Source organism: Ammospiza caudacuta, chromosome Z (assembly GCF_027887145.1).
Source record: "Ammospiza caudacuta isolate bAmmCau1 chromosome Z, bAmmCau1.pri, whole genome shotgun sequence".
In the NCBI taxonomy this organism is placed as follows: Eukaryota; Metazoa; Chordata; class Aves; order Passeriformes; family Passerellidae; genus Ammospiza; species Ammospiza caudacuta.
In genome coordinates this window covers 78,085,365-78,103,208 of record NC_080632.1, presented here as the reverse complement: position 1 = coordinate 78,103,208, position 17,844 = coordinate 78,085,365, and the positions used below count along the sequence as shown (strand labels likewise).

Genomic DNA, 17,844 nt, shown 5'->3' with positions numbered 1-17,844 from the left:
TCCACACCAGGCTGGCTCCCCATGGGCACAGCCCCCACCAAGGCCCAGAGACAGAGGCAGCAAACCCCTGAACTCACCAGCACTGCCATGGTCCTCACCAGCTCATCCCTCCTCCTGCTCTGCCAATCCCATCCCCACAGTCCCCACAAACCCCCAAGCCCACCCTGCTCTGGCCAGCTGGGGCCCAGCTCCCAAGAAGCAGTTTCAATTAGATTGCAATCCTATTACATAGCTGCCTGCCTGCCTGCAGTTGCTAATCCTGTTAAGCATCCAGTAAATCTCCCTGTGCCGGGCTCTGTCCCCAGGGGTACAGGGAGGGGGGCTGCTGGCGGGTGGGCTCTGCTCAGCCAGGAGGATGCAAGCTTTGCCTCAGGATTCCACCGTGAAGACCCCTGCAGGGCTGAGAAATTCTCAGGAGATTGGGGAAGTCCCCAGAGGGCTGAGAAGTGTCAGTGAAACTTTCCCTGTCCTCCCTGGACCCCTCTGAGCTGCTGATGCAGAGTGAAATCCCCCTGTCTTGGGGTGCACACACAGCCCAAGAGTGTGTCACCACACCACGGTCACCACCGGCTGCAGTGGGTGCTGAGCCCGCAGGTCTGCCTGTGAGCCAGACAAGGAGCAGGGGCTGAGAAAGGGCTGTCCCAGCCAGGTCACAGGGTGCAGCCCACGCAGAGCCCTCCCACTGGAGCCCAGAGGCAGCAGAGGCAGTGCTGGGGGCAACAGCAGGGACACGGGGTCACTGGTCCGGGTGACAGTGATGTGTGGGGTGCTGAGGCAGGCTGTCCCAGGCATTGGGGTGACACTAACAGGCTGTGGGCTCCTGGGGATGGGCCTTTGAAGGCAGAGGCCTCTCAGAGCTCTGCACTTCCATGGCAGGGAGCAGCAGCACCCAGTGGCACCTACCCCCCCTACAGCTATGGGCTCACCACAGTCCTGCAGGCTTGGAGAGGATCCTGGATGCCCTGGTACAGCACAGCTGCTCCCAGGTCAGGCATTACAGCCATCTGTGAGGGGACAGTGCCCCAACAACGACATCCCAGCCTTGCAACCTGTCATGGCAGGAGCCAAAACACTACAGTCTCTGCTCCCCACCTGCTGCCAGCCACTTTGCTCCGTTGGAGCCTGCATCAGCTCTAGAGCAGCCACCACAAAGTGGCAGCTCTGACTGAGAGCCAGAGACTGCTGCCATTCCTCCCCTCCACACCGAACCATATCCCCTCAGTAACTCCATGGCCTGGCAAAGAGAGGAATGTGACCTAGCTCAGCCTTGAGACCCCACAGCTCTGCCCCAGACTGAGCCACAGCAACCCCTGGAGACAAGTTCAATCAGGCTGTAATTGGAAGAACAGGTTGGCACAGGTGGCTGTGTGCCTGTCCAGAGGAGTCCTGGCACCCCAGAGAGGGGTGGCCAGCAAAGAGAGTGGGTGCCGAGCCCCACAGAGCTGCTCTCCAGGACAGAGGAGTCTGAGCTGGTGCCATCAGCTGGTACAAATACTGTTGATGGAGGCCACAGCGGGGTCGACGAGGCCCAGCTCCTCCTGCTCGTTGATGCAGAGCTGGTACCCACAGCCCTTGCGCCGGGGCAGGGGCCCCAGGCGCCGGCTGGGCTTGGCACGGGGCGGCAGCAGGAAGCCGACGCTGCCGGCGATGAGCAGGTGCCAGATGCTGTGGATGTAGAAGTAGTTCTCCTCTGTCTCCACGAAGGCGTAGAGCAGCACAGCCGCCGCCGCGATCAGTGCGCCCGGGCACAGGTAGAAAGCCCAGCGCTTCCAGGTGGGAGGGTAGCAGTGGCGGCGACGGATGGTGCGAGCCGTCTGTGGTGGGGAGAGGACAGGCTGGAACAGGACACACAGCAGGGACAAGCACGGCCTCTGTGCCATGGTGACACACCCCTCAGGAGCCAGGGTTCATGGGGAAGGGTGAGAGCAGCAGAGGGGATATGCTGAGTGCAGCCAGGATGGGAACATAAAGGACATCATCTTACCCAGGCGACGGCCATTATCCCCAAAGCGAAAAGGCTGGGCCCCAGAAGGTTCCAGAGCCCATGACGGTCCATCTGCAGAGCCATGGACAGGAGCATGGCCCCCAGCAGGTACAGCACCTGTGGGGCAGTGGGGCACCCATCAGGATAAATCTCTCCCACGCCTGCCCTGCATGCTCCCTCCCCACACTTGCCTGCTTGACTATGGGCTGGAGCCGGGCCATGGCGATGACAGTGACCCAGACAGACATGAGAGAGCCCAAGAAGTCACAAAACTGCAGCACATCATACTCCATGATGCAGAACACCACAATGCCCGGCTGGTCGCAGGCATGGTAAAACTGGGGTAGCAGGGAAAGGCTGTGAGAGCTGCCCTGCACAGCCCCAGCCCCTCAGCTGCCCCACACACACTCACAGTGGAGAAGAACATGGTGAAGATGTAGACAGCAGCTTCTAGGAGGTAGTGGCTGCGGACAGCAATGGCCACAGGAGGCACAAACATGACATTGCTGAGGCACAGCAGCAGCGTGGAGAGGAGCTGGAAGCCGTAGGAGAAAGCCTCAGCATTGTCCGTGCAGCCCCAGCCGTTCCAGCCTGTGACCAGGGAGAGAGAGCTGCCATCACCACTGCAGTACTTGCAGGGTCGGGGGGGTGAGCAGGGAACCCCCTTTCCAGCACCCTGCAGAGAGCTGGCACGAATGGACTACTGGGACACAGGTGGCATCCCAGGGGAAGGGAAGGGAAGGGAAGGGAAGGGAAGGGAAGGGAAGGGAAGGGAAGGGAAGGGAAGGGAAGGGAAGGGAAGGGAAGAACGCAGGGTCTGTGGGTGCCGGGCTCAGCTCTCACCAGCCTTGCACTCGCAGGCAGCGTACAGGTAGTTGTTGGTGCGCAGCAGCTTGCACTGGCCGTAGATGCCACAGTCGTTGATGCAGGGTGAGAGGTAGGCACGCAGGTACACCTCAGCTGTCACGTTGGTGCACGGCTCAAACCTGCGGGGTGGGAGAAAGGGGTCAGCCCTCACCCTGTGCCCTTGAAGAGCTCCTGCCTCTACCAGAGCCACCTGTCTCACCCAGACTTGGCAGGTGATGGGAGATCGAGGGACTGGGCAAGCTTGAGAATGAGATTCTTTGGTGCTGCGTGGGTAGCTGAGAGCTGGTCCCCAAGGATCCTGAGTGCTTCAATTGTTTGTGCCAGCCTGAGTGAGCAGGAGGAACGTGGCCATGCTTAAAGCCCTTCTGCCTTTAGCAGCACACTCAGCTGGTTCCTATTTCATTTGGCTTTTGCTGTGCAAACACTACACCCCACCCCCAATGGCCATGTGTGAGCCCATCAGGGAAGGACTGGCTGTGGCTGGCAACTCAGCATGAACTAGAAACGCAGCAGAGTCAGAGCAGGCACACCAACCCCACTGCCCTGGGCTGCCCCTGCACCAGACTCTGGGCACTGCCAGCACTCCTCAGCTCCAGCACACCCCGAGCACAGGCAGCCCCACAGGCTGACAGCATGTACCAGCTGCTGGCTGGGCACACATAGGCACCCCAACAGCACAGGTATGCACACAGTGCCAGCTGCACGTGGGTCTGCTGTCCACTGACTGCGTCCTCACACAGTCTAATCTGCACGTGTGTGTGTGCAGAACACACACAGCCCTGACTGCTTCAGCAAAGCCCTGACTGCTTGTGCAAACCAGAACATGCACACAGAGCAGGCTGCACATATGCACCCAAACATGCATGCAGCACCATCCGCACTCGTGCATACTTGCACGTACAGAAACACACACACGCCAGCCTCACTCTTCCACAAGGCTGCAGGCAGACACAGAGACCAGGAACAGAGTCACAGCAGTCCCTGGAGATGCTGAGCAGACCCCCAGCCTGACCAGAGATGGCCCCTCACTGGCAGAGCAGAGCCCTGTCCTCCCAGCGACAGCCCGGTCCCCTCCCAGGCACGGGTACAGATGGGCCGTGCCGCGGATGGGGGCGGAGAGAGAGGCGCTGACAGATGCCCGGCGTTCGCGGGCTGACAGGCGCTTCCTAACCGCGAGACAGAGGGAAGAGCCGCGGGGACCCGCAGATGGCCAGGCAGACGCGAGCCGGAGCCATCCGTGCCCACGCAGCACTCGCATGGTCACACGCGGTAACACGCGGTAACACGCGGTGACACGCGGTGACACACGGCCCGCAAAGCCACGTGCACGCAATGAGCAGAGACAGCAGCGCAGGGCACAGGCGCACCCACAGACCCACGGCACGCACGGGTCACAGTGAGGACACCCCCCTCGGGCACAGGGAGGGGATGTGCTGCTCTGGGGCTCTTACCCGTGCTGCGTGGCACAGAGCGAGCGCAGGCTCAGGTACCAGCTGCCGGTCTGTGGGTAGGGGATCCGCAGGCGGCTGAGGCTGGCTGTGGCATTAACGGAGAGCAGGAAGCCTGCCAGAGACTCTGTGGGCCAGAAGAGCTCGGGGTGAGCAGAGCAAGGTGCAGCCCCCTGCCCTGGACAGAGCTGGAGCAGCGACAGGGTACCCTGTGCCAGGCTCCAGGGCCACATGCCCCCATGGCCTCTGCAGCCTCCCCCCAGCCAGCCTCGTACCAGACACAGAGGTTGTGACCCCATGGACATGGCAGGATGGACATGCAGAGCCCAGCCTACCTGTCTCACAGGTGACCGAGGTGTTGTCACCAGATGTCAGTGGGACTCCATGGTTCAGACACCCAAACACTGTCACATTCTCACCACACAAGGAGCTCTGACGGCAGAGGAGATGGCCTTAAACCAGTGCCAGTGCTGTCCCCTGCTATGACAGCACTTGGATCACAGCACACCAACTAGCAGTGCCCTAACCCACTGCCCTTCACCCAAGAACACCCCAAACGTGGGCCTTGGAGCACCCTAAATCATTCTCCTTCACCCAAAAACTTCACAACCATTGCCTGTGACCCCAAATATTGTTCTCTGCCCTGCTGCAGCCTTGACATCATCCATCTCCCATCCTTCCCCCCATCCCAAGCCACCCTGACCCCCCAGGGTGTATGTGGCCACCTCACCACGTTGAGCCGCAGCTCCAGGTTGAGCACCCCACCACTGTCCAGCACTGGCAGGAGGTTGATGACGAAGACAGCGGGGCGGTCGGGCGGCACTGACACGTTGGGCCCGAAGAAGATGTAGAAGTGGACAGAGAAGGTGTCCAGCTCGTTGCGCAGTGTGGGCCGGACGGGCCAGCACCGCTCCTCGGTGTGCAAGGTGACAGGGATGGGGAGCGGGTGCTTGGTGTCGTTGGGGCTGGTGGGTGGCGGGCTGTCCCCCAGCGCCAGCCCGCCCGCTGAGCCGAAGGAGTGGGGCATGTTCATGGAGGCGCTGGAGGGCAGGAAGGGCGGCCGGGCCAGGCTGGGTCGGGAACAGTCTGGAGGGACAGAGCCATCAGCCTGGGCACCACACAGCCCCAGCCCACTCTCAGTTCCCACCTTTCCTTCTTGGCCACCATTCATCTCCATGTGCAATCCAGCCCAGCAGAGCTAGGTATAACCCTGTGCCCAGCTGCAACAGATCCTGAGGGCATCCTTTAGCCCCCACACCAAAGCAGAGTCAAGACCATGCCTCCACCCACACCTCCACATGCAACCTCACCTGTGAGCTGCACGGTGACCTGGAAGGAGACGGTGCCCAGCACCCCAGGGTGTTTCTCCACCAGCACGTAGTACCAGTGCTGCCAGAAGGGCAGGTCCTGTGCCAGCTGGCAGGGAGTGTGTTCCCGGCAGTCCAGGGTTGTGGAGTTGTGCAGGGGAGGAGCCTTGGCCCGCACACGCAGAGAGAGTGGGCAGCCCTCGGCCCCACGGCACCGCAGCACCTCCACGAGCACTCGTGATGTGTAGCTGGGCACAAAGACCCTGCGGGACAGCAGTGCCAGGCTGTGCCCATCACTACGGACTAACAGGGCTGGGGAGGGAAGCCAGAGGGATGGGACACCCCCATCTCCCCACCCTGAGAATGCCCCCTCCATAGGTGACCTTCTCACACTCACTTGTAGAGGCAGGAGCGGTTGTGGGGGGCCATGCTCTGCTCGGTGACATGACCGGGGTACAGCACCGCGATGTTCACCAGGCGCTGCACGATGAGCTGTGGCTGGAAGAGATACTGGCACTCCTCGTAGAGCCCCTGCAGCAGAGCAGAGTCAGCACAGGGCAGGGGGCACAGGGCACTGCCCCCACTTGGGACACCTGCCCTGGGCACTGCCAGCGCAGAGCAGTCAGACCCCAGCCCTGCCCCACCATGATCCTTCCAGGCCCTTCACCTTAACGGAGATCTTGCCCTCATCCTTGGGCAGGTGGGCAGCCAGGAACCAGTCCCCAGGCAGTGGGCTGGTGACATTGAAGACGCCTGTGGTGCGGTTGGGCAGGGTCCAGGTGAGGGTCAGTGCAAAGGAGCCAGGGACAGCCGTGTCCCTGGGGAAGTGCGTGTGCAGCGGGTTAATGACGGAGGGAGCCCCTGAGCGGAAATACCTGCAGGAGAGACGGCAGTCAGCAGGCTGTAGGCTGGCCAGTGTGTCCTACATGTGGGTGTCTTCCTGTGTGCTTAAAGACATCTGGGAAGCTGGGACCTTTCTGGAGACTGAGCCTTCCTGAGTGGGTGTTCAAGCAAAACAGTTCATCTGAGACAGGCACAGAAGAGTGGAGCCTGCATTGGTCCTGGGAGGATGAATCATGGGGAGAGAGCATACACGTTGTCTGGGTTTTGGCTGGGATAGGGTTCATTTTCTTCTGAGTGGCTGGTACAGTGCTGTGTTTTGGATTTAGTATGAGAACAATGTTGATAACACACTGACGTTTCAGTTGTTGCTCAGCAGCTCTTACCCTAAAGCCCTTTTCAGTGTCTCATGCTCTGCCAGAGAGCGGGTGCACAAGACGTTAGAAGGGAGCATGGCCTGGAGAGCTGACCCAAACTGACCAAAGTAATGTTTCATACCATACAGAACATATTCTGTTCCATATAGAGCTCCTGCCCAGTGTATAAACTTGGGAGAGTTGGCATGGAGCCACCAACCACTGCTGGGGGGCAGGTTGGGCATCAGTCAGCATGTGGTGAGCAATTGTGTGATGAATCACTCATCTTTCTCGGGTTTTATTTCTCTCTCTCTTTTTTGTTACTGTTGTTATTATTATTATTTTTGTAGCTGTTTTATAATTAGTGATATTGGCATATTTATTTTGATTAGTTAACTGTTTTTATCTCAACCCACGAGTTTTACTTTTTTTCCATGATGTTCTCCTCCCCACTGGGGGAGCAGGGGGGGTTGAGCGAGCAGCTTCATGGTACTCAGCTGGCAACCTGCTCTAGTGGAACACGTCCCATGGTAGCAGGTTGGAACGAGATGATCTTTAACGTCCTTTCTAACCCAAAGGATTCTATGGTTCTATGATTCTTTGACTCTATAGGTACACATGCTTGTGCAAGCAAAGAAGCAGGCAAGAGCAGGCAAAGCTGAGGGGGCTGAGGGGCAAATCCAGGCAGGAGCAGCAGAGGCAGGCAGGAAGGATACAGGCAGGCTAGGCTGCTTACTCACACGGTGATGCTGCGGTCTGGGCATTGATCCCCAAAGGTGCCACCTTGCTCCTTGAAGGTGATGAGGTTCCAGACGGCGATGACTGTGTCCTCGGGAATGTGGAAGTGGAAGAGCTCGATGCTGGCAAAGGAGCGGAAGGGGCTGAGCTTGCGTGGTGTGCGGGTGAAGTAGTCGGTCACAAAGAGCCCGTCTGCAAAGGACACCCAAGCGGCTCTCAGTGGGGCAAAGGGTTGGGGAGGGGGTTGTGGAGCGCCCCCCCAGAGCAGGCCCACCACCTAGGCTCTGATTGTGTCACAAGCATCCAGCAGCCTGGAGGCAGGAGGGGCTGGGACAGTGCCATTTCAGTGAATGCCCAGGGCTGATGTCAGCTGTCCCCAGCTGTGTCACCCAGCCCTGGCACAGTCTGCATCATTCCTGCTTCAGCACAGCCCCAAGTCCAGTTCACTGAACTGCAGGCACTGATATGCAGTAGCCTGAGGAACCCACGGTCCTGGCTGCTCATGCTCTGCTCCCTGCATTTTACCTGTAATAGCAAAGGGACATTCTTCATGGCTTCAGCTATGCCCTAGCAGGTTAGGTCCCACAGGAACACACCTTCCCCCTCATCTGCCTGCTGGGGAGGCTCAGCACCAAGCCCATTATAAAGTGCAGAGTTTCATCCTTAAGCCACAAGAAGGAGCAGGCAGAGCACTTCCTGCGCTGCCTCCCAGCTCTCCCATGGTTTGTGGAGGAGGAACGGTGCACATATGTGTGCACATATGCACACGTGGGTGCTGTCTGCGTGCACGGCAGAGTGGAGGCGTGCAAGCCCACGCCCAAGGGGGTGTGTGCCTGTGCACAGCCCCATGTCTGAAAGACGCTTCCTGCAAGCCCACGGCACAGGTGAGGGCCCCCTGACAAGCTGCCTGACAGGTCGATTTTGAAGAATTTCCAGGAGCCCCAGCAGCAGTGAGACAGCCATTTCTTTGTCACAAGGGAGAGCAGGACTCGAGACAGGAGCCATAACTTCACCTACCATTACCACGCTACACCAGTGCCAGCCTGGGAGACCCATCCATTTTTCTCTAGAGACACAGCAAGAATGAGATACCCCTCTTCACAAGCTACTGGAAAGGGGGAGGCCAGTAGAGGGTGGGCTGGGAACAGGTCTGTGCCCAGGAGGACTTGTCCAGCATGAAGTGGGATAGCTGAGAAGAGGGTCTGCTTTGCACTACATGTTCTTGGCTGGGAGTGTGCGCATGTGCTTGTATGCACGTGTGTTTGTGCTGCGTGTGTGCAGCCCCAGCAGGCTGTACACTGACATGCATCTGCTCCCTTGTCTGGAACAAAGGCAGCTCCCCCTCCCCTTCACTCCCAGCCGGCACAAGCCAGGCATGAAACACCTGTCTCCTCAATGCAAGAGCATCCGATCCCAATTTCTCCACCAGGAACCACCTGGTCACTCCACAGCCCCACGTGGGGACAATGACCTGGCAGGGGACCCCAGGGAGGGTCTTGAACACAACTCCAGAAGGGTAACTGGGGGAAGGACCCCGAGCTACCCAGTGCCAGCACAGCCCCCCTACACTCTCTCACCCAGGGCAAGGTGAGGGATGTGGTTGCCGGAAAGGGTCAGTCTGAGGTGGCATGGCAATGCAGCCAGAGCAGGGGAAAGGTGCTGGAGGATGGACCGGGATTACTATCCATGGAAGCGCAGTGGATGGAAGGAGAAAAGCCAAAGCCCCTCTGCTTCAGGCCGCCAGCGGCCAGAGCCGCAGGACCCCAGCCCCGCTGCTACAGCCTCGGGTCGCGGCCGGCGGTCAGCACCGCGGACAGCTCCGCGCCGGCGGTCAGCACCGCGCGCAGCTCCCGCTGCCGCCCCGCCGCGGCACCGGGCACCGGCAGCCCCGGCCAGCTTCCCTCCTTCCCGGGGGATGCCCCCTCGAAGCACCCAAGTATCCTTCCGCATGTCGGTCACTAAGCCAGCTCCCTGCCCCACAGTCTGCTCCTGGTCTCATACTGTCGCTGATGTATCCCCCGCAGATCCTGACGCCCCGCTGGACACACACCCCCGCTTCTGCAGGCTGTCCATCTCCGCTGCCCCCTGCGCGCACACAGCCTCCTGCCCTGCATCTGCAACCCCCCGGGCTCACTCACTACCCACGCACACGCCTCCGTCCCAGGGCGTTCCACTGCCTGTGCACTGCCTGCGTCCTCCTCGCACGCACAACTCTGCACCCCACTGCTCATCTCCAAGGCAAGTCTCCATGCCCCACTGCATGGGTACACTGTGCCCCACTGCAGGCACATCCATGCATCCCATTCCACAGACATCCAGTACCCTGTGCACAGGCATCCCTGTGTCCCATTATGCAAACAGCTCCCTGCACACGCATCTCTGCCCGTCACACCCACCTCGTGACCCAGTGTGGGTGTACCGTGTGTCCCATGACACCCCACACCAGCTGGGGACACCTCTGTACTCTGCAGCATATCTGCCCCAAACCCCACTGCACGCTGCCCCATCCCTTGTGCCACACTCACCGTGTCCCATCACAGGTGCACCCCACATCCCAGGACGCCATCCCCCCCCAGCTGCACCCTTGTGCTCCATTCTCACCCACACCCTGCCCCACTGCATGCAAACCTCACATCCCATTGCTCGTGTAGCTCATCCCAAGCTACACATTCCAAGCGCATCCCCTGACCCCCACCACATGGCGCCCCGCACCCCACACCTGCAGCCCTTCTGCCCACCCCATCTCACCCACTCCCTGCCCCACCGCACGCACACCCCGCATCCCATTGTTCGTGTACTTCACACCCATCCCAAGCTCATCCCTCTGCCCCGTGACTCACACCTCCAGCCCTCCTGCCCACCGCGCACACCCCCGTGCTCCATTCCCACCTGATCCCGCCCCACATCCCATTGCCCGTCTGCATGCACACCCCACATCCCATTGTCCGTCTGCATGCACACCCCACATCCCATTGCCCGTCTGCCTCACGCCCACTACCCGCTCATCCCGCTGCCCCACGGCGCGCTGTCCTGTGCTCCGCCGCACGGACCCTGCGCCCCGTGCCTGCATCCCCCTGCCCACCGCGCACATCCCGGCGCTCCAATCCCACCCCCGCACTGCGCGCACACCCCACATCCCACGGCTCCCGTACCTCACACCCATTCCAAGTTCATGTCCTGCGTCCCGCCGCACGCACCCCGCGCCCCACAGCTCCTGCCCAGCGCACACAGCCCCGCGTTCCGTCCGCAGCCGCCCCCCGCCCCACTGCGCGCACCCCACACCCCACGGCTCCCGCGCCTCGCACCCATCCCGAGCTCATCCCTCGCGTCCCGCCGCACTGAGGGAGCCCCGCTCTCCGCTCCGCCGCCTCTCCCACCCGCCGCACACGCGTCCCCCGCGGTACCGCCGAGCCCCCGCCGCGCCGGCACCCTCGGCGTGCGCTCCCGCGCCCCGTCCCGTGCCCGCCCCGCCGCCCCACACCCGCGCCCCCCGCCCCGGTCTCCCGGCGGCGCTCACCGGCGGCGGGCGGCGGCAGGAGCAGGAGCGGCAGGAGCAGCAGCGGCAGCGGGAGGCGCTGCCCGCCGCCCCCGCCGCCCCGCCGGGCCATCGCCGCCGCCGCCGCCGCGGCTGCCGTGGGGCGCGCGCCTCCGGCCGCCCCGCCGCGCACCGGCGGCCCTGACGTCACCCGCCCCGCCCACCGGGACCGCCTTCCGCGCAGCCATTGGCCATCTGGCACGTCAATCATCGGTGGCCGCGCCACGCCCCGTCCGCCCCGAGAGACAATTCTCCCCTCCCCGTTTCCCCCGGGATGGACCCGGCGCTGACCGGGGCACGGGGGGACAGCGACACGGGCGGGAATGGAGATGGGAAGCTGCAGGAAAGGGACACCGGGCTGGAACCCTAGATATGGGCTGGGAACTGGGGCACAGGGCTGGGGACAGGGACACGGCGCTGGGGACGCGGGCATGGGGCTGGAACAGAGCCGGGAACGGGGGCACAGGGCACGGAGACACCGTCTGGGGCAAAGACACGGTCTGAGGCCGGGAACAAGGCGCTGAGGGCAGGAATGTGGTGCTGGAACTGGGATACGGGCTGGTAATGGGGTCACAGGGCTGGGGGCAGGAACATGTCCCTGGAATTGAGATATGGGCCAGGAATGGAGTCACAGGGCTTGGGACAGGGACATGGTGCTGGGGACAAGGATATATGCTGGGAACAGAGATATGGCGCTGAGGGACAGGAACATGGAGCTGCAGACACGGACATAGGTTGGGGGAGAGGGACTTGGGGCTGGGACAGAAACAATGGGCAGGGGACAGTGATGCGGGTATAGGGTATAGGAACACGGGCCTGGGCACAGAAATATATAATGGAGAGGGACATGAAGCTGTTGGCATGCCATGGAATTAGGGAAAGGGATGGGAGGCAATGAGGGCTACCCATAGAGCTGGAGGTAATGGGGCTACCTACCCCACAGGGCTGTGTAAGCGGGTCAGGTGGTTTTCTACCAGTGGCTACCACCTTCTTAAAGCAAATTGTAATTGTAATTGTAATTGCCTGCAGGGATGAGGGCATCTTGACTGGAAACGATCTCATCACACTTTCCCAAACTCCCCTGACATCATCCCCAGACTCCCCTGACATCACCATCCTCCTGGGCCACAGTGGAGGCTGCAGGGAATGCTACTGCCCATGGGAATGCTCCTCTCTCATCCTGTGCTCCCCACGGGGCACCCTGGGAGCTGCAGCAGGAGCAGCCACCCCAGCCTGACTGCCCAGCAAACCTCCCCAGAGCACAGCCCCCCTCCAGGCATGGCTGGGGGTTCCATCACCAGTGCAGATCACAGCTCTGGGGCCAGTGGCCTCTGGCACAGGGATGTACAAGGACCATTGAAAGAGTTGGTCATGCTCTCCTTGGGAAATGGACAAGAGAGCTTGTCCCCATTCCAGATACTCTCCAAAGCTCCAGGGTCCCATCAGAGCCCCGTGGGACTAACCTGAACTCTGTGTGGGTTCCCATGGGGGCCCAGGGCCAGGTGGGTTCCTCATGGGAAGGCAGCAGTGACCCTGTGGGAAGGAAGGAGCATAGAGCCAGGCTGAGAGTGGCTTCACTGAGGCCAGGCAGGGGTGAGGAAAGGCAGGCTGGGACTGGGGACTGGCACACCCTCAACCTTTCAGAAGCTGCAGTTCAACTCCACAAGCCCCAGATATTTGAGACTGTCCCAGGGCCCCACACACCCCACTGGAGTGTGGGGTGCCCCATGGCCACACAAGTGAGGCCACGGAAAACCAGGTGTGCCCTTGGCAGGACGCACAGGGGCTTTCACTGCTTTCAAGGGGAGCAGAGGGAAGGAAACAACGCCCGTCCTCCTGCCCGTGCCCCGGCGGGGCCCTGTCCTGATGATTCCCCAGTGCCGGCCCTGTTCCGGCCCTATCCCGCTGTTCCCTGTGCCCAGTCCTCTCCCAGTTTCACCACCTCTCCTGCCTGTCCCGGCCCGTTCCCATCCCGGTCCCACCACTTCCCCCGCCTGCTCCCGTTCCCATCCCAGTTCCACCGCTTCCCTTGCCCTTCCCGTTGCCGTTCCCGTCCTGGTCCCACCCCTTCCCTCACCCGTTCCCGTTCCGTTCCCATCCCGTTCCAGTTCCCATCCCGTTTCCGTTCCCGTTCCCGTTCCCGTTCCCGTCCCTCTCCTCCTGCCGGCCGTGCGCTTTTACCCTCCGGCCGCCAGGGGGCGGTAGCGCCCCGCGTGGCCGTGCCGCCGGCGGCGCTCTGTCCCGCGCTGTTCCCGGGCGATGATTGGTGGCGGCGGCAGCAGCGCGACGGTGACGCCATTCTCGGTGGCCGCTTCGTCCCCGTGGGTAGCGGGAGCGCCGGCCCGGCCGCGTGCTGCCCCGTGACCGGTGCCGCGCCCATGGAGTTCCCGGCCGCGCTCTTCCCCTCATACTTCACCGCCGGCCCGCCGCGGGAAGAGGGCGGCCCCGCGCTGGTCGCCGGCTGGGGAGAGCACGGGCAGGTGCTGGAGGCTGGCCCCAGCCGCCGCCAGGTGAGACCCTGCTGCGGGACTGGCCGAGGGGACGGGCAGGACGCTCAGGGGCCGCTCTGACTCTCCCCCTTCGCTCCCCACAGGCGCAGCCGGCGTTCGTGCCCCGCCGCGGCGCGACGGGCGAAAGGTGGGAAGCCGCCGAGGCTGCGGCCGTGCCGGTGCTGCTGCCCAGCGCGGGTGAGAGCCGCGGGAACGGGAGGAGCTCGGGGACTGGGGGAGCGTGCTTTCCATCTCTATCGCTGCCGCTGCTCCGCGGTGCTGAGCAGCGTCCCTGTGCTCGTGTGATGCCGAGCGGCTCTGCCTTCTCCCCACAGGCTGCTGGATCCCCTCGCCTGCGCCTCAGGACATCCTGTACCGCAGCAGCCTGTGCAGGAAGCTCCAGGCAGGCAAGTCTGGAGCTACTCTGGACTTCGCCAAGCAGGTGGGATTTGAGGTGTTGCATCCTGGCATGGACCTGGGGGGCAGCGTGGGACCTTTGCATGCACTGACCCTTTCCCTTCCCTCTCACACAGCTGGGTCATTTCTTTGTGGATCACCCAGAAGATGCTTTTGGCTCCCTGGGGCGTCTGCTGCACAAGAACTTCTACCTGGGGAATGCCAAGCTGAAGGTCATTGTCTGTCCAGGGATTAACAGTACTGTTCCCCACCCTTCCCCTTGCCAGGGGACTGCAACTCTCAAACTCTGCCCTACTCCTGTAGAGACCAGCCCGGAACAGCACCATCCGGATGACGGCCCTGGTGGAGGACATCGACCGCCTGGAGGCCCGACGGTGAGTGTCCCTCTGTCCCCTGCCCTGCAGAGGTCTGGGGGGCTCCTGCTCTGTCCCCCCATCTGATGCTGTCCATGCCCTGCAGCGGCTGCCCCCGGCAGCACTTGGCCTCCCGCCTGCGCTGGTTCTCCCACCTCTGTCGTGACTGGCTATTCGAGGTGCCGCTGGGGCTGCTGGCAGACTGCCTGCACGAGGAGCTGGCGCAGCAGTGGTCCAGCCTGCTCTTTGATGACAGCCTCACTGGGGGGGCACTGGCCTGGTTGCCCTCTGAAGATGGGAAGACACCCGTGGGCCGCCTGGTGCACCCCGGAGGGCAGGCCATGAATCACCTCTGTATCCTTCCCCATGGGGTGTTCCTGGGGCGGGAAGTGGGGGTTGTGTTGCACTGCCCTTATTCAGCACCTCAGATTTCCAGGATGTGGTGCTGGAGGAGCTGCCCTACGCCCGGGGCTCCCCAGCGCAGTTTGAACTCAGCGGGCGCATCCAGCAAGTGGCTGCAGCCCATGTGGATGGGCAAGGTGAGCCATGCCCAGGATCCACATCTTGAGGCAGACAGGATGGAGGGAGGAGGGGCAGCAGGGGTCCCCTGGGATGCTGCTGGTCACATGCCACCTCCTTCCCTATGACAGATTTTGTTGGGGTTCGCTCAGACTATCACTGTGGTGTTTGGAGGGTGCCAGGCAAGACAGGAGCAGCTCCCGCCCCGCTGCAGGTGATCCGCACTGATGTGCCTGCCTCCTGCCTCACTGTCAGGTAGGTGCTGGAGGAAGGGTTTGTGCAAGGAGGGAGCTCTGCTGGCGCAGCCCTGCTCTGTGTGGCGGGTTCTGTCGCCCCAGGGTGATGCTGTGCTCCCTGTCCTGCAGCCCTCACCTTCCCGGGGAGCTGTCTGTCTGCACCCAGAGCGGGACTGTCTACCTCTGGAGCGTTGAGACTGGGTGAGAGAGGGCACTCAGGGCTGTCTAGGGACTCCTTCAGACAGTGGAGTCCCAGGGAGTGGGAGGCCAAGTGACTGGGGCAGCCCTCCCCCATGCCAATACTACTGTGTCCCCACAGGCTACAGCAGCTGCGCCATGACCCCCAGACCATGTTTTTTCGGGACCATTCACCCTGGCGCTGGAGTGACTTCACTGCCCATCCACGGGTGCTCAGCTGTGCTGACCGCACGGGCCTGCAGTGCCTGGATGCCCGGGTGAGCTTGGGAGGGTGGGCATGGGGCCTGTGGCAAGCAGGTAAGAGGGTTCCACAGCCCAAAGTGCTGACTGTGCCCTGTTCCACTGCTGCAGGCCCCCAAGAGATGCCACTTTGACTTGTTCAAGGTGGGCGAGGAAGCTGGCTGCCAGCAGGGTGAGCGTGTGGTGCTGCCCATGTACCTGGGCAGGGCTCACCCCTCACAGTACCTTGTCACCACCCAGGTGAGTCCCACCACAGCTGGGAGCTGGGGAAGACACACCTCACAGCTGTGTCTCCCAGTGCCTACGGGGCATGAGGATCTTCCATCCGAGGGGAGCTGCCGTAGTGTGTTGAGGTGTGTCCTGTCTGAGCCAAGACTTCTGTCCTAGTTCTCCATGTATGTGCTGGACGAGCGGTTGCCACTGGTGCCTGTTCTGAAGTGGGCACACATGATGAAGGCCCCTCCACTCTTTGCTCACCTGATGCCAGGGAAACCTGGGAGGAGCCACAAGGTGCTGCTTGGTGCATCCCGCACACAGGAGCTGCTGCTTCTGCAATACTGGGGTAAGAGATCAAGCTCCAGGGATGCTGCAGAGCCAGGGCTCCTCTGTGCCCACATCCCAGCCTCTTTGCTACTGTGATCAGCTGCTGCTCTGGCATCTGTGCTCACCAGACAGTTTTTGGGGTGTTTCCACAGGGGGCAGCCAGTCGGCCTGTCAGCTGTCGGGGACTCCACAGAAGCTGCACAGCATCTCAGAGTGCCTGCAGCACCTGCCTACCCAGCTCCCACACCGCCACCACCTGCTCCAGCAGCGCCTCTCAGCCCCTGCAGCAGGTGGGTGTCCAACAGTGCCCCAGCCTGCAGGTCTTCATGGAGGAGAAGGTGGAATGGAGTGGAAGTGTAGCCTTTGTCATGGCCTGGCTGGAGGGTGGGTGAAAAAGCAAGAGCAAAGCCCTGAACAATGCTGTGGAAGCAATTAATGACATAGAAAAGGATGTACATGGCAGGAGCCAGCAGTGAGGGTGACCACTGAGGGGTGGAGGCAGTCCCCACTGCTGGCCAGGCCCCTGAAATATTCCTAGGACTGGAACCCTGGTGACAATGCCTTTCCTGTTCCTGCAGGGCTGGCTGCTACGCTGCAGGAGGATGGACCGCACAAGTCCATGTTGATTTTCCAGCTCTCTGAGGCTGGGGATGTCTTCTGCCAGAGGCTGATCCACAAGGCAGCACAGGCCCCTGCACCCCCATCGAGGGATGAAGCCACAACAGCCCCTGGCTCTTCCCCCCTCTTCGAGGCTCCAGCCAGCAGCCCACATGGCTTGGGCAGTGAGGGAGAAGAGGAGGAAGAGCAAACATTCTACTTGCCCAACCTGGAGGTGATTATCCACGAGGAGGAGGAGGAGGATGTGGGCACACCAGCACCCCTGGAGGAAGCTGAACTAGTGCAGGAGCCCTGTGGCAGCCCCCAGCCCTCACCAGCAGTGCCCAGCCCAGCTGCAGCCCTGCGGTATCGCCGCTGGCTGAGGGCCCTTTCCAGGGCCTGGAGGGAGCCTCCCCAGCACACCTGGCCCCCCAGCCTCAGCCAGAGGCGCCTCTTCACCTGCAGAGATCTGGAGGGGCCAGCAGGTCCCAGCAGCCTGCAGAAGCAGATGCGCCAGTGGCTGCGCCAAGCCATGCAGGAAGGGGGCCGCATCCAGCGCTGGGAGCCTTTGGCCCTCCGGCCCCCTCCCCTGCCACAGACCGTGGAGCTGGCAGGGGGTCCAGACCCCCTGAGTAACCGCCTGACAGCAGCTTGGGCTGGGGACTGGGACCAGTGGTGGGAGGAGAGGACGAGCTTCAGTGTGGCGCAGAGACAGCGGGCGCTGCGGGAGCGGCGGCGGCGGCAGAAGCGAGCTCAGGGCCACCGCAGCCTTTCGGCCAGCTTCACCTCCTCCCTCACTTACCAGTCTGAGCTGTCCGAGCTGAGTGATGTGGGCCCCTCGCTGCTCTCCCCCGGCCGCCCCCCCAGTCTCTCCCAGGAGGGCTCACCACCAGCAGGCAGCCCCTCAGTTCGCAGCCACCCACCCTCACCAGCGTCCGATGAAGCCCTGCTGTCTTCACAGAGCCTGCGCTGCCGCGGCATCCCCAAGGAGCGGCGGAAAACGTTGCGGGACTACTTGTCCGTGTGGGCCGAGGGGCCCCCCGAGCCCCCAGAGCTCCCTGGCAGCCAGGCCAGCCAGCTGTGCTTCCCTTCTTCACAGAGCCAGCTGTCCTCCGCCTCGCAGCCCCGCCGCAAGCGCCCACGAATGGGCTTCTGAGTGCAAATAAACCTGCTTGGC

At 62.2% G+C, this 17,844-nt stretch overlaps 2 protein-coding genes across 2 annotated transcripts; one reads left to right on the top strand and one right to left on the bottom strand.

Moving 5' to 3' along the window:
- Positions 1-1,446: 1,446 nt before the first annotated feature.
- Positions 1,447-13,374, bottom strand: TMEM8B (transmembrane protein 8B). The gene is made up of 14 exons (XM_058824474.1): positions 13,153-13,374; positions 12,539-12,608; positions 7,543-7,732; positions 6,274-6,481; positions 6,004-6,137; positions 5,610-5,869; positions 5,030-5,385; positions 4,635-4,731; positions 4,303-4,426; positions 2,828-2,970; positions 2,397-2,575; positions 2,176-2,322; positions 1,985-2,101; positions 1,447-1,814 (listed from the first exon to the last, which is right to left on the bottom strand). Exons 1-14 carry the CDS (start codon positions 13,372-13,374, stop codon positions 1,479-1,481), a joined length of 2,583 nt encoding a protein of 860 aa, XP_058680457.1. The 3' UTR covers positions 1,447-1,478.
- A 46-nt stretch (positions 13,375-13,420) lies between these two features.
- Positions 13,421-17,823, top strand: TAF1C (TATA-box binding protein associated factor, RNA polymerase I subunit C). Its single transcript, XM_058824152.1, has 14 exons — positions 13,421-13,585; positions 13,669-13,762; positions 13,900-14,006; positions 14,098-14,193; positions 14,285-14,355; positions 14,441-14,688; positions 14,763-14,873; positions 14,985-15,108; positions 15,219-15,290; positions 15,409-15,544; positions 15,639-15,767; positions 15,915-16,089; positions 16,223-16,360; positions 16,649-17,823. Exons 1-14 carry the CDS (start codon positions 13,454-13,456, stop codon positions 17,821-17,823), a joined length of 2,808 nt encoding a protein of 935 aa, XP_058680135.1. The 5' UTR covers positions 13,421-13,453.
- The last annotated feature ends 21 nt before the right edge of the window (positions 17,824-17,844 follow it).

Excerpts from the sequence above, each read along its gene's own strand:
- TAF1C (XM_058824152.1), top strand. The coding sequence starts at position 13,454 with ATGGAGTTCCCGGCCGCGCTCTTCCCCTCATACTTCACCGCCGGCCCG. Across the intron at positions 13,586-13,668 it reads CTGGCCCCAGCCGCCGCCAG|GCGCAGCCGGCGTTCGTGCC; the intron begins GTGAGACCCTGC and ends CGCTCCCCACAG. Across the intron at positions 14,689-14,762 it reads GCAGGCCATGAATCACCTCT|ATTTCCAGGATGTGGTGCTG; the intron begins GTATCCTTCCCC and ends TCAGCACCTCAG.
- TMEM8B (XM_058824474.1), bottom strand. The coding sequence starts at position 13,374 with ATGGCGTCACCGTCGCGCTGCTGCCGCCGCCACCAATCATCGCCCGGG. Across the intron at positions 7,733-12,538 it reads GGAACCCACACAGAGTTCAG|ACGGGCTCTTTGTGACCGAC; the intron begins GTTAGTCCCACG and ends TGTCCTTTGCAG. Across the intron at positions 2,102-2,175 it reads TCCAGCCCATAGTCAAGCAG|GTGCTGTACCTGCTGGGGGC; the intron begins GCAAGTGTGGGG and ends ACTGCCCCACAG.